Source organism: Suricata suricatta, chromosome 11 (assembly GCF_006229205.1).
Source record: "Suricata suricatta isolate VVHF042 chromosome 11, meerkat_22Aug2017_6uvM2_HiC, whole genome shotgun sequence".
Taxonomy (NCBI): domain Eukaryota; kingdom Metazoa; phylum Chordata; class Mammalia; order Carnivora; family Herpestidae; genus Suricata; species Suricata suricatta.
The window spans coordinates 46,661,363-46,675,573 of NC_043710.1; the positions used below are offsets into that span (position 1 = coordinate 46,661,363).

Genomic DNA, 14,211 nt, shown 5'->3' on the forward strand with positions numbered 1-14,211 from the left:
GCTCCTTTGTTAATGGCCCTGAATTTTAAAAGTTATGTAGCCCTGATTTAAGAAATTTTATTAAACAAGGGCACCTGGATGGCTCGATTGGTTGAGCATCTGACTTCGGCTCAGGTCATGATCCTGCAGTTCACAAGTTCAAGCCTCACATGGGGCTCACTGCCTGTCAGCTTGACAGCACAGAGTCTGCTTCAAATCCTCTGTCCCCCTGTCTCTGCCCTTCCCTGGCTTGCACTCTCCCAAAAAATAAATACTTAAAAAAATAGAAATTTTATTAAACAAAATGATTTAATAACACTGTAGCTGTACTATGCCCAACTCATAACAACTATCTGTTTATCTATTTTACTTGGGAAAGCAGCTGTTCTAGAAAGCTACATCTTTCAAAGTCTGTCCCTTTTGTACCCTAATTAAAAACAACAACAACTATGATGAACTCATAATTCCTATATCTTAATCAGAGCATGCTGAACATAATTTCAAGTTCTCTTGATGACTCAGAGTCATCACCACATTACCGGGTCATGAGCTTAAAGGCACTTTGTCCCAAGACTGCTGTGCTTCAAATTCTTGTGTCTATTTTTCATAGTTTCCTCCCGCACTGATGACTGTCAAATAATAATGACAGAAACAAGAACCCTAATGATGTTCCAAACCCTGTCCTAAGTAGTCATACATATTAGCTCACTTAATTCTCCCCAGGTAGGTGTTTTAGTATCCTCATTGTGCAGACCAGAAAATAATGGCGACCTCACCCAAGGGCACTTAGTAGTAAGACATGGGCATCATTTGAACCCAGTGGCCTTGACTCCCACGCCTGAGCTCACAGTCACTACAGTGACCCTGCCTGGAGAAATCCCTCTCCCTACTTCTAATCTCCTTCCATAAATCTGTCACAGGATAAGAAACAAGATCACCAAGTTTATTATTATGAAGGAAGAATAAACAGGAGATGGGACAAGAGTGTTGGGGAGATGACAGCTGAAAGCTCCTTGGGTTTCTTTAGGGAATGATAAAAATGTTCTAAAATTGATTGTGGTGATGATTGCATAACTTTGCAAATATAATAAGAACCACTTGTACAGGTTAAATGCGGGGGGTTATATGGTATGCGAATTATATCTCAAATAAAGCTGCTTAAAAAAGAAGAAATAGGAGAGTTGGGGAGCATGAATGTACATTTAAGTTGTGCAGACATTTTTCATATCACCATCAGTGTTGGCTAAGTTCCAACTTTGTACTTTCATAGGGTAGATGAGCTCTGGCTAGGTAGGATAATAAGGTTCAAAGTGAGCAAAGGCAAAAAAAAAAAAATGGCAGGGAAGGTGAACAGAAGATAGCTTCTGGGTACTTCTCAGATTTTCCTGTCTTCTTTTCTCTGCCCCCTAACTTCCATAGATTGTCCACCCCACCTTGACCCACCCCCAAGTCCCAACAGAGACTCGGCTAATGCCATCTTCCTACGGAAGTAGGGCCCTGTCGCAAGCAGTCGCTGCTGGCCTCCTCGCCCAGCCTGGGGGAGTAGTGATGGAGACCAGAGGTCCCAGCCTCTGAAAAACAAGTGCTTCTCTGACAACACTGGCTCCCTGGAACCACCCCCCAGTCCTAGAAGGGCTGTGTCTGAACCCAGCGCATCTCTCACCGCTGCTGGCTTCCTAGACCGCCAGCCTCCATGTTTTAGGTGCTCATCTTTCTATTCACAACCCAGTTTTTCTTCTTTTTGGAAGAAGCCGTTTTACTTCCCGGTTTTAGTTTGTGCCTTTACTTAGACCTACAATAGTCTTTTCTCTATTTCTTTCTTCCTTTCTTCCCTTCCTTCCTTCTTTCTTTATTTTTATAAGAGAGGAAAAGGCAGTGGTTGTAAAGAAAAGCCTTTTCCAAGTGCCAGGAATATTCAGGCTTCTCAGAGGAGCCAGGGTGAGGAAGGGGTTTTTCCAAACTGAATGTCGCTTCTCGTATCACAGTTTGAAACACAAACCCACAGATTCCGGGTATCTGGAGATGTGCTGCAGGCTCTAGGCCTGTGGGCTCCTTGCAGGATGGCTCCATATCACCACTTGTATTCTAGAATGTCAGGGAGGAGCCAGAGACAAAGAGGAAGCTAGAGAGAGAGTTTGGTTCCTCCAGGGACTGTTCACTTCTGAATGTTTCCATAAAGGTGCCTCTACGGAGCAGCAAGGCTAGAAGACAGATTAGGGATGTACCACTCTGGAGAACACTGGGACTTCTGAGAGGTAGTCCAGGGATCAGTCCGTCCTTTGGCAGGAAAGAAGCCGGTGGGCAGTGGGGAGCTATGGCCTAGCTTCCCTTGGTTTCATTCAAAAGCCAGCAATGATACCCGGGGGAGCAGCGGCCAGTGTCATTCCAGCATCTTTGGGTGAAACCAAAGATTCACCCCTGCCTGGAGATGGAATAGCCTCATGATCAAAGTGTGGGGTTCTAGATTCAAAAGACGTGGGTTCTTTGGGGTACCTGGGTAGCTCAGTCCGATCAACATCCAACTTGGTTAAGAGTCTGACTTCAGCTCAGGTCATGATCTCACAGTTCATGGGTTCAGGCCCCGCAGTGGGCTCACTGCTGTTAGCACAGAGCTCACTTCAGATACTCTGTCCCCACCTCTCTCTGCCCCTCCCCACACGCATGTGTTCTCTCTCTCTCTCTCTCTCTCTCTCTCTCCCCAAAGTGAAAGCTAAAAAAAAAAAAAAAAAAAAAAAAAAAGGCATGGGTTCTACTCTTTGCTCTGTCATCTTCATGCAAGTTAATTTAACCTCCCTGAGCCTTAGTTTCCTAACCTGCAAAATGGAAGTCAATAAGAGTATCCAATTAATAAGTTTGATGTGGGGATTAAAGAATGAAAGCAAACCGCCCAGCCCAGCACTGAGCCCGCAGTAAGCAGTAGCTAATGTTGTCGCCTCAGGAGGAAGTCAGCCAAATAGTGAACAGTTATGGAGGGCTAACTGTGACACTGTTCTAGGCCCTTTCCACGTTCATTCCCTCATTCCTCACAACACCCCACATAAGTAGCTACTGTTACTATCCCCACTTTATACATGATGAAGAAACTGGGGCAAAGTGAGGTCTCCTAATTTTCTAAGGTCAGAGAACATACTGGCAAGTGGCAGAACACAGCAGTCTGGAGAGCTGTAGCCACCCTGATGTACTAGCTGTGAGGCTACTATAACTTTTCTCTGACACACATCCACTGCCCACCAACACGGCCTGAGTCCTAGGCTGGGCCCTGGGATCCAGATACAAAACTCAAGGAGCCCCCAGTCTAAGGGGGCAGATAGATGCAAACCAAGACCACCACACCAGAGCAAGCAGGGATAGAACAGAATCTCTGGAGAGGAGCCTATAGAAGAATTTCTGGAAACAGTGGGGCACCATTTGGACTTAGAGTAAGAAGGTTTCCATTTTGCTGTTAGCCTGGGCATTGATCAGAAGAACACTCTCTTTTTGCAGATGTGAGGCCCAGTGTCACCCTGTAATGGAAACTGGCCTCAAAACCCCACTATTCCTGATAATAAAAAATGCCAGGACTTCTTCTCTTCTCATTATTAAAGACCTATAATGCCCAATTCATAAGACACAGAGAGTCCTGTACATCATTTGGCTCACAGAGCCACCCCTCTGTTAAGCCAGTGCCATGTGGACGAGGGCCTTTACAGTCATGCTCTTCTTGACTCTCCAGAGATGAGCACACTGCTAAGCCTCCAGCCACCCACCTCACCTAACACAGGCTGGCGCTCACAGCTGGCTGATGGCACCCACTCCCCCTCACTCCATGGGCTCAGAACCCCTCACTTATGTGATGGAGGGTGAAGCCTTTATACCAGCACTCGACATTTTACTTCCCAAAAAGTTAAGGAAATACTGAAATCCTACACTGCCAAGAAAGCAAAGGGCTTGCCTTTAAAAATAAAGAGGTGTCTTAGGAAGGATGTGATTGCTGACTGGGTCACAGTTAGGGCTCACATCCCACCATGTGAGCTCCGAGGTCTCTAGCGTGCTGGTGGGCCAGGCGTCCGGCTAAAGCCCCCTAGACACGTTCTCAAAGCTCTTCTGTTCTTTAAATCCACTCTCCTGGGTGAGCTCAATGGAAAGGATGACAGCTTCACATTGCACTTGGACTAAGATCCAAACGTCTTATCTGGGAGCACAAGACCAGTCTGACCTGAGCCCTGACTATCCCTCCAGACTGAGATCGATCGATCGATCGATCGATCTCTCTCTCTCTCTCTCTCTCTCTCTCTCCCCTTCAACAACTTATTCACCTGCCTCATAGCACCCATGCTAGGCTTGCTTGTCCTCAGACCCACCCCAGCCCCGCCTCCCACCCCATGTTTCTGGCTTTGTGTTAGCTGGCTTCTGGCCATTGGCCGAACCCCTGGGAGAAACTGGAAGGTGCCAGAAAGCTTGAAGCCAGGTATCTCCTGCTGCCATCTCTGCCTTAGAAGCATCTCTGCAGCTGTTGCCTCTCCTCCTCAGCTCATTTTCCATTGAAAATGCCACCAGGGTTCCAACTCCTCCACCCTGGGCTCCAGCAGCACCATCTCCCTCCAACATCCCTGTGGCCTCGAGCGGCATTTGCTGCCTACTGCTTTGAGTCTCCGGCCTGCCTCCCTGCCCTCTGTTTGTCTTCTCAGCTCTCTACCACCTCAGCAACCATCCCTGCATTAAAGTCCTCCTTCCAGGGGCACCTGGGTGGCTCAGTCGGTTAAGAGTCCAATTTTGGCTCAGGTCATGATCTCACAGTTCATGAGTTCGAGCCTCGCGTCGGGCTCTGTGCTAACAGCTCAGAGCCTGGAGCCTGCTTCGGATTCTGTGTTTCTCTCTCTCTCTGCCCCTTTCCCACTCCTGCTCACACTCTGTCTCTTTCTCTCAAAAATAAGTAAACTTAAAAAAAGAAGAATTTTAAATCCTCCTTCCAGTATTTAAGTGGTTTCTGTTTTTCCTTGTTAGGCCCTCAATGATACAGCATTTATCATAAATTGGCATTTTTAAAATTTAATTTGTCCCATTACTTAATTGTTGTCTAGACCAACTACCTGTAAGCTTGCCATGGCAGGGACTAGAAATATCTTGTTCATTAGTGCATCCTGTGCGCCCAGTACAGAACCTGGCACATAGTGAACTGACTTATTTAATAATGCAAAGTAGGGGCGTCTGGGTGGCTCAGCTACTTAAGCGGCCGACTTTGTCTCAGGTCATGATCTCATGGTTCATGGGTTCAAGCCCTGCATCTGGCCCTATGCTGACAGCTCAGAGCCTGGAGCCTGCTTCAGATTCTGTGTCTCCCTCTCTCTCTGTCCCTCCCCCACTCATGCTGTTTCTATCTCAATAATAAAAACATAAAACAATTTTTTTAAATGCAAAGTACTTGTTAAGCAATGAAAAGAAGAAAGATTGATGTTTCCCAACAAATCCTCAAATTTCCAAAAAGATCATGGAACTGTCTTTAGCAAATGGTGCATATTTATGCACATGATGTGTTGTTCAAATGGCAGCAGAGAAAAAGTGGTTTTTGATCTTTTCTGCCAAACATAGGCCTGGAAATGGCCTTCAAGAAAGAAGTGGGAAATGAAGTAGTCTTGATTAAGGAATAAACTCAGCTCCCAGGGATGGACCCCCTATCTCATGCCCACAGCCCGTGTGGGGCTACACCACCGTGCACATGCTCTGACTTATGGAGACAAACCTTTTCGCCGTCTCCAGGGACTTCTGCTCCGCCAGCTCTTTCTGCAGCTCCCTTTCCTTGGCCTCCTTCTGCCCAATGGGACAGTCCTCGGGGACGGTGAAGAGGGACAGGCCATCTTTGCTGTCCTCTTCTCGGAGCACTTTAGCAAACACCCTTTCTGCCAAGAGCCGGACTTGCTCATCCACCTCAGAGATGTTCAGCTTGGGAAACTGGCGCGGCATCTCGGCTAGCAGAAAAAGAACAAGCGTTAGTTAGCCTCCTGAGTTCCCAGATGACCTGAGACGGTGGGGTGGGGAAGGAGACGGTACTAACACAAGGGGAATTCCCCAGACCAAATGCAGCTTCAAACACTAGCTCCATAAGTCATTGGATGTGAAGAGTGTAGGGTCACTCACCTTCCATGAGAAAGCAAATGTCCAGAAGTCAAAGAATGACTTAATTACGTGTGTTTCTGTTGTCCTAAACACAGGGGACTCACAGCATGTTGGCAGTCCTACCTTTCCTGGTTTTGCTTCCATGATGGGGAAGGGATAGGAGAATTCAGACCCCTTTCCTGCAGATTATCAAGGGGCCATGTGGGCACAGCAATGTACCTCGCTCCCCACTGCACAGAGGGAAGACGAAAGCCCAAAAGTCTTAATGATCAGTCCCACGAGATGGCTGCAGCGCTCTGGGCGATTCAAAGCTACTTTTTTCATCACATAAAAGACCAACTTTTGCTGAAAATAAAGAATCTGCCATCATGGTTCTACCATCTCCCAAATCTTCTGGAACTTTGAATAAGACACATTATGGTTTAGAGGCAGGGATCCTCTACCTTTCACAGCCTAGCTGAAAACTTACTTCCTCAAAGCTTGGCCTAACTATCTCTCTTCATACTGGCTCCTCACTATCTGTATTCCCTGGTTGGCTCCTTTCTTTTCTTTCTTTCTTTCTTTCTTTCTTTCTTTCTTTCTTTCTGTCTGTCTGTCTGTCTGCCTTTCTTTTAACATTTATATAGGTAGGACTCATTAATAAGTACACTCTCCCAAGCCCTTTTTACTTATTAACTCAGTGAATCCTATTATTCACATTTTACAGATGAGAAGATGAAGGCACAGAGAGCTAACTTGCTCGGGGGGGTCTCTCTTTTATTAAGAGTGCCGACAGCTCAGAGCCTGGAGCCTGCTTCACATTCTGTATCTCCCTCTCTCTCTGCCCCTCCCCCACTTGCTCTCTGCCTCTCTCTCTCTCTCTCTCAAAATAAAATAAAGACATAAAAAAGATTTTTTTTTTAAAAAGAGAGAGGTGGTTTAGTCAGCCAGAAGATGAGGATGAAGGTAAGACAGTGGCCCAGTTTCCATGTGGCTTGTGACCAGGAGAGGAAACAGTTACAGGGGAGGAGAGCTCACTGAGCGGCCTTGGGACAGTCACTCCGTGTGCCTTACAGTTTTCTCCTCTGTGAGATACAGGGATGAGACTAGGCATCTCCAAAGCCCTCTCAGTTCTAAGTGCTGTAATTTCTAGGTACCAGAGAGGTTTCTGGCGCCCTGGGATGCTTGCTGCTCTGGTCTTCTCTGCGGCCTGTGTGCCTAATTCATGACACAGACAGGAAGAAAGCAAGCAGGCTAGTACCTAACACCAGTCAAAGAACATCTGTGAACCCCTTGACTGTGAAATCAATTTTCTCCTTCCCTCCACACCCAGGGCCTTGGTTTTCCTGGGCCTCTCTCCCCTCCAGGGGGCTGAGTGGGAGGGAGCTGCTAAGGAGGGAGGAAGTCTGCACGTAACTGTGTTGATCTGTGGCGGCAGAAAGCAAGATAGCCCAGGCCAGACCCACAAAGAGGAAGAGACCAGAGCTGTCTATGGAGATGTCCACATCCTGATAACACACAGAAGGGGAAGCTGGAAATCATCAGAACAGGGCTTGGGGAAGAAGGCGACAAAGAAAGAAATGGAGGGGAAGACAAAAAACTAGAGTCAGGGGGAGCAGTTAGGTGAAAATAAAGCTGGACCCCCATTACCCCCTCCCCCTCCACTCTAAGGCTGCTGGTCAAGTGCAGCATTCTATACCCTACAGGGCATCTCAGAAGTAGACATGGCAGGGACCCAGGTGAGGGGCAGCAAATGCCATAAAGCATCCATACAATTTGACAGAGTAAACACAGTTCCAGAAATTGCCTCTAAGAAAAGAATCTGAAGGAAAAAGCACAAAGATGTTTACCTACACTATCTATATAAAAAGTTTTAAAATGTCCAAATGAGAGCACATTCACTTGGGGAAAAAAGTCTTGCAACCAAAAGTTTATAACCAAAATTATAATTATGAGGACCCAGACACAGCCCACCAGGCCTCCTCAGAAATGGGCATGGGGTAGAGGGTCCTTTGTGTCTGAGGGCTCTTATCACAGACCCTGCCATGTCTTTCCATGAAGCATTTTCATCTCGCTAAAATCAACTAAACATACTTTTCAGGATGCATCTTTCTACAAAAGATCTTCTATTCTCTTTAAATGGTTTAAATCAGTGTTTTCCCAGCTTGGTCCAATGAAAGGTCAACACTTGTTGCTGGTAAAACAGATCCTGTGGCCAATTATCAGAGAGATGCTATATTCCACAGTTCCTCACCCCAGATTCCCAAGGCACATCAAAGACCCGAGGATAGGATCATATAGCAGCATTTCCCCAAAGACATAGATTCCTTTCATTGCAGAAGCCATATCAACCTCTTGCAGAATTACTACCAGTGTCTTCAATAAGTGGTGAAGACTTCACTCCATATCTCAGTACAGCCCAGGTAACCCAGCTGGGGTGCTAAGTCAGTGAGCCTTGGAACCCGTTATACATCCGTCTTCCGGACATCCTTGGCAGATAGCTCCATCCTGCCAACCCCTCCCACCACAACTCGGCTCTCATCTGAGACCTACAGACACCTGGCTGGGCAGACTTGTGTGAGGAAAGCCTGCTCTGTAGATGCCAAGCAGACATTCAGCTCCAGCTGCTTCTTTGAGCCTGGCTTTCAACCGTTTGTCAACCGTTTGTCAGCTGAAGCCGGCAGGCTTGGGAGGCTTAACCATAAATTCAATCAGCTAGGGATACAGCTTATCTCACTATTACAAACGACACCCTCTGATGAGCTTGAAGAAGGCTCCCAAAGTTAGAAAGCTATAAAATGCCACCCTTTCAACAAACAGTAACTTTTCCTGGTACCATAGGCCCTCCTGAAAGGAACCACAGTACCACTTAAATCCCCTCCTTACACAAATGACGCTGTTTATTGCTCTTGCCAGACTCCCGCTGTCAGAACCCATGACACAGACCTGAGCCCAGGGCTGGAATCTCCATGGCTGATCCTGAGGATGCCACACAGGCGAGGCACTCAGGCCATGGGCTGTGGATGCCTGGGAGGCTGAACTGAGTCCCTGTGAATGCAGCTGGCTGGGTCCTGTCTGCGCCGCCAGGGGTGGGAGGTCTCTGATTTGCATATCTGTGAGCAGCCCTGAGCAAGAGCAGGAAGCGTCTGGGCTGGAAATTCTTCCTTGAATATGAATGTAAGTGGAAAATTTCCAAGACTGCTAAAGGTCCCAGGTAACGCCAGCTACCCACAGCTGCTGCGTGCTGTATGCAGTGTCCAGGCCCTGTTCTCAGCCCTCTCCAGAGCAAGACACAAAGCCACTGCTGCCCCCAACACAACGGTCCATTCAGCTTCCTGATCGAGCGCGGAAGATAAGCCACTAAGCCACAACCTCTCTATAATGATCAGACACCCCTGAAAGCTGAGCAGGAACGTGCAGTACCATCACCTCTCCTGCTTCCATTGAACCCCACCAGGTTCATTCTACCAAGGGGATTGTCTACGGCACAACCTGGCCTGCCTTCCCTTAGAAGGCTCCCCAAAGCAACCTCCCTGAAGGCACCCCAGCACTGGCAGGCATGGCCCTGAGCCCAGTTATCAATAGAGCTCCTCCTCCCCCTCCTCCTCTAAAAGAGCAAGGGCTTTGAACTGCTCTCTCCTTTCCCAGGAAAGGGACAGAGACTCAAGGAGAGGTGACTCCTCGGCACAGGAGCAGGCTAGGATGAAAAGCTGCCATGCCCTGTCCCACTCCTTCCTTCCCTGAAGGAAGCTGACATCACAGGTGACTGGGCAGCCTGACAGGCTCTACCAGAGCCCGAGCGCATGAGCACATGCGCATGCACGTACACACACACACACACACACACACACACACAGAAAAGAAAAGAAGCGTGTCCCTCCTGAGCCCCCTGAGCCCACCTGCCCCATCCTCCCCCTCTTACTGCCGCTCTCTGCTCCCACGAGGGCCTCCAGCTCTGACTAGCCTCCTGGGCATTGGCTGCACTCGGCCACCAGCAGCTGCTGCTCTCCCTGGGGACGGTGGAGCTGCCTCAAGTGACCCACAGGAGCAGTCCTTTAAAAGCAAGCCTCAGAACCCACACAGTGACTTAGACAAATGGTGCGGGTCTGGGAAATAACCGTGAGCAAAATAGCTATTTCTGTGGTGCTGTTGAAATCCTGGGGACAAGAGCCCAGAAAGGATGGGTCAGTTGTTTACCGGGAGGCTAGCTCTAGCCCTGACTTGGGCCTGAGTCACCTCCTCATGTCCAATTGTGAGATTGTGCCTTCCTGAGCCCACATAATGACTCCTGTGTGTGCAGAGCAGGATTACAGGGTTGACACATGATCCTTGGGCTGTTGCTGGGCTTTAGCTACCCAGAGATTATGACCCACCTGTCCTCATAGCTGTTTCGTAAACAGTACGATCAGCAAGCTACAAGCAACCTGGAGGGGTGGTATGTATTCATTAAATAATTGATCAAACTTAAAGCATAGGGGGGAAAGGTGCCTGCCTTTAGTAGTGTTCTGCCAGAGGGGAGGAAGGGCCAGTTAATTCTTTCTGTTTTAGGGAGGGAGAGGTTCAATTGGGGCTGTAGTGGGGCCATCCTATCCTATGCATCTGAGAACCTACCTGGATCCAGTTCAGGGAATTCTATTCTGCACCTGTAACCAGACCACAGAGAGCCTCAGTCTAAACAAGCATCTTCCGAAGTGTAGTCTGTAGAACATAAAAGGACACAAGGCTTGGAAAATACTGCATACAACAACCCCTTATGGGGATTCATGCACAATTCCTTCTAGTGGATTGTAAACACCAGAGAGTCCCTTAGTAAAGAAAGCTGTTTGACTTTGTTTAGCCCAACACACTTATTTGACCCTTTGACCATAGCCAGCATAGGAAAACACCTATTAATATCCGTGGCACAGTCTTTGGAAAATGCCTTCCACTTTGAGCCTTCATTTTCCAACATAGAGGAGGCTGCCTTCCTGAGGCCCAGGTAGGGGTATGAAACTCACTCCATTAGGTCTGGACAGAGATGAGCAGCAGCCCAGTGAAGAAAATGTAGGTCGGAACAATGGCCAAGGGTCCCGCTTGAGCCAAAGAAATAGACGACCCTCCAGAAGAGTGGCAGTTTAGGAGGAAAATGTGCTTTGTCTTGGGAGGGCAAACTTTGCTCATGACTTCACAAATCCATCTTGAGCCTCATATGTCACTGCTCCTTGTGGTCTAAAAGTCTCCCTGGACTAAGGAGCACTGGTCTTAAGCTCAAAGACTTATTTCCTTTTTGAACAAAAATTAAGACAATCTGTGACAACAGGGGCCAGGCCCTATATCTCCTTCCCAGGAGACCAGATTGCATTCACTTTTATCACTTAAGTGCCCCTCACACTTATGTCTCACCAAGGAATATACTACTCTCCCTTTTTCTGAAATGATGCTTTGGGCTTGCCTATAGGAGTTGATTTTCCTTCTTTGTCTTCCTGAAGTGTGCATGACTCACATGGCAGTTGGACAAAGGGGTTTCAACTGCTAAAAACCAACTCCATGACAGATCTTGCCCATTTCATTCATTATTATATCCCATGCCTAAAATATAGTTGATATCAATAAATATTCATTGAATGAATGAATGCATAAAATAATGAATGAATAAGCTAAGTGATTAATCTATCTATGGCAATCTCAAGAGTCCGTACAATATATGGTTAAGTATATGGACTCAAGTCAGACTATCTAGGGTTTGAATCCTGTTCCACAACTTAGTTGCATGACCTTGAGCAAGTTACTCAATTTCTCTGTCTTAGTTTTATTCTCTACAAAATGGGGATAATAACAGTACGAACCTCATAGGTTGTCATGGCAATTAACTTAGCATATTTACATATTGTAGAATAGGCTTAGAATAGTACCTGGCACCTAGCATATACTTTATAAGTATAATTTATCAACATCAATGTCATCATGGTATCAGGTACAAGAGAGTCCAACTGGGAAAACAAAAGAAGAAGGTTCATCTAGACACTGAGTCCTTTTATTCAACATTATTTATTGAGTGCTGTTGTGTGCCAGGTACTCTCTCAAGCTCCTATTTGGAAGCAATGAGAAGGAAACCATGTTTAAATGTGAAACCAGATCAGGAGGCATAGCTTCCTCCTCTAGGATTGATGCTTCTTGCTGACTTAGTATGGCAAGGCTCCAGCCATAAGCCCATCTTCCTATGCCTTAGCCCTTTATATATCAAAGCCCATTGACATGGTCTGCTCTCCTTGATATGCAAGCCAGCACTCAGAAGATCTAAGAGATTAATATATTCGAAGGAAGAACCAGGAAGGCCATGAGTAGCTTTAGGAGAGTAGAGGTATCTCTTTGCTTAATCCTAAGGCTATATTTTATCTGCCCCAGGATATTTTCAATATCTGGGATTGATTTTATTTTATTTTTTATTTTTTTTAAATGTTTTATTTATTTTTGCTACAGAGAGAGACAGAGCATGAGAGGGAGAGGGGCAGAGAGAGAAGGAGACACAGAACCGAAAGCAGGCTCCAGGCTCCGAGTTAGCTGTCTGCACAGAGCCCGATGCGGGGCTCGAACCCACGACCGTGAGATCTGACCTGAGCCGAAGCCGGAGGCTCAACCGACTGAGCCACCCAGGCACCCCTGGGATTGATTTTAAAGCCATTTAAAGAGTGATTTGCCTGGTGTAAGGACAAGAAAAATAGGCCTCATCTCTCAAAGAACTTTTTGACCTAGCTGAAAGCTACTCATTCCTTATTTAGGATCTCAAAAGGATTGAGGGTATGCTAAGGATGGAGCTAAGAGGTCCAAGAGTCTCCTAGCAGCCCATCCATGCAAACTCCATGATTCTTAGACAGGGCAGCTGGATACCATCATCTTTACAGCAAGCCAGCCTCTCAGAGTTTCACCCAGAATTATAACCAGGCCAAGCTCATTACTCCAAACCTGCTGTCGACACTTGCAGAGGTGAGAGCTGATAGGGACTCTGTCTGACTGGCTCAGTAGCTCAACTACCACTCAGCATTGATGCTTCACAGCCAAGAGAGGAATTTCTCCCATGAGAGCTCCAGCTGCTGACAGCTTTTCCCGAAGCTGGCCAATTGTTCGCCACCACGTCAAGGGGGATAGCCAACATGGGCTCAGGACCCTGATAAAATTCCTTCCTCCCAGCTTCCACCTGGCTTGTTTGCTAATTTGTCACCCGCAAGCTTCCAGATACATACAGGGACCTAAAATTTTGGGGGAAATGACACTGTAGTTAGCAAGCCTCTTCTACTCCACAGTCCCTTGAAACTCACCCCAGAGGCCTCTGTCAGCCAAGAAGAGCCATTAGGAACTGCACTGGCAAAGCAGCTACCAGGAAGTTCAAGGGCAGAAAGCAGACTTCCAGAAGCCAGTACACGTCCCATGCTGGGAGAGAGCCAAAAGAGGTAAGGATGAGGCCTCAAATGAACCCATCACCCTGTCATTCTGTCCATTCCCCTGCCTTTAGGTGGAAGTCCCCCCACCCCCACCCCCACCCCAGCAGTGGGCATCTGGGCAGTCCTCAAGCACCTAGAAACTTGTCAGGAGCTTAAGTGGCGGCATGTCCCTAAATTTCTCTAAAAGTAAGCCGCCAGGGAGCTGAGATGAGGCTGGCTCACCTGAGGTCTCTGGAGCCCAGGCCACCGCAGAGACAGCGGCAGGAATACCGTCAAGGACCCAGGCAGGGCTGAGTCCGGAGTCGGCGCCTATGCCAGGGTAGGCTGGGAAGCCCAGCGCCGAGATTCTGACCTCGGGGCACTCTGACTCGCGTCCTGGGCAGCAGGGGCCGCCGGGCGCGGGCCCAAGGTCAGCAGCGTAGCATCGTGCGCACTCAGAGGGTTCTGGTGCCAGGGTCCTGCCGTGGGCCCGCAGGGGGCGGCCCGCAGGGCTGGAGCGCAGGTGGCGGCACTGAGCGGGGCGCACGGCGAGCGCCGTGGAGGGGCTGCGCGGCACTGCAGCGGGCTGGGACTGGGCGCCGCCAGGCCGCGCCCCCCGCCTGCTCGCCGGGAGCCCGCGGTGCAGCCCCGCGGCAGGGGCGTGGACCGAGCGTCCTGCGGCCGCGGCGCCCGCACCCCCGCACCTGCGAGCCCCCACGCCGGCCCCGCAGGAAAAGGAGAGCCGCCTCCTCACGGAAGAAGC

At 48.3% G+C, this 14,211-nt stretch overlaps 1 protein-coding gene across 8 annotated transcripts in view; it reads right to left on the reverse strand.

Moving 5' to 3' along the window:
• AMPD3 (adenosine monophosphate deaminase 3) overlaps positions 1-14,211 on the reverse strand; it is a 56,951-nt gene that overhangs the window by 41,662 nt on the left and 1,078 nt on the right. For 3 of the 8 annotated variants that reach the window (XR_003915162.1, XM_029956246.1, XM_029956241.1), the window contains exon 2: positions 5,699-5,924. Coding sequence is in view for 6 of the 8 variants with exons in the window: in XM_029956246.1 (XP_029812106.1) it covers positions 5,699-5,924 (226 nt within the window). In the remaining 2 variants the exon portion in view is untranslated. Of the gene's footprint in view, positions 1-5,698; positions 5,925-8,997; positions 9,097-9,973; positions 10,100-10,662; positions 10,710-13,691; positions 13,873-14,211 lie in introns of those variants that run through there. The other 5 variants (XM_029956244.1, XM_029956245.1, XM_029956243.1 and 2 more) reach the window with 5 other exon arrangements.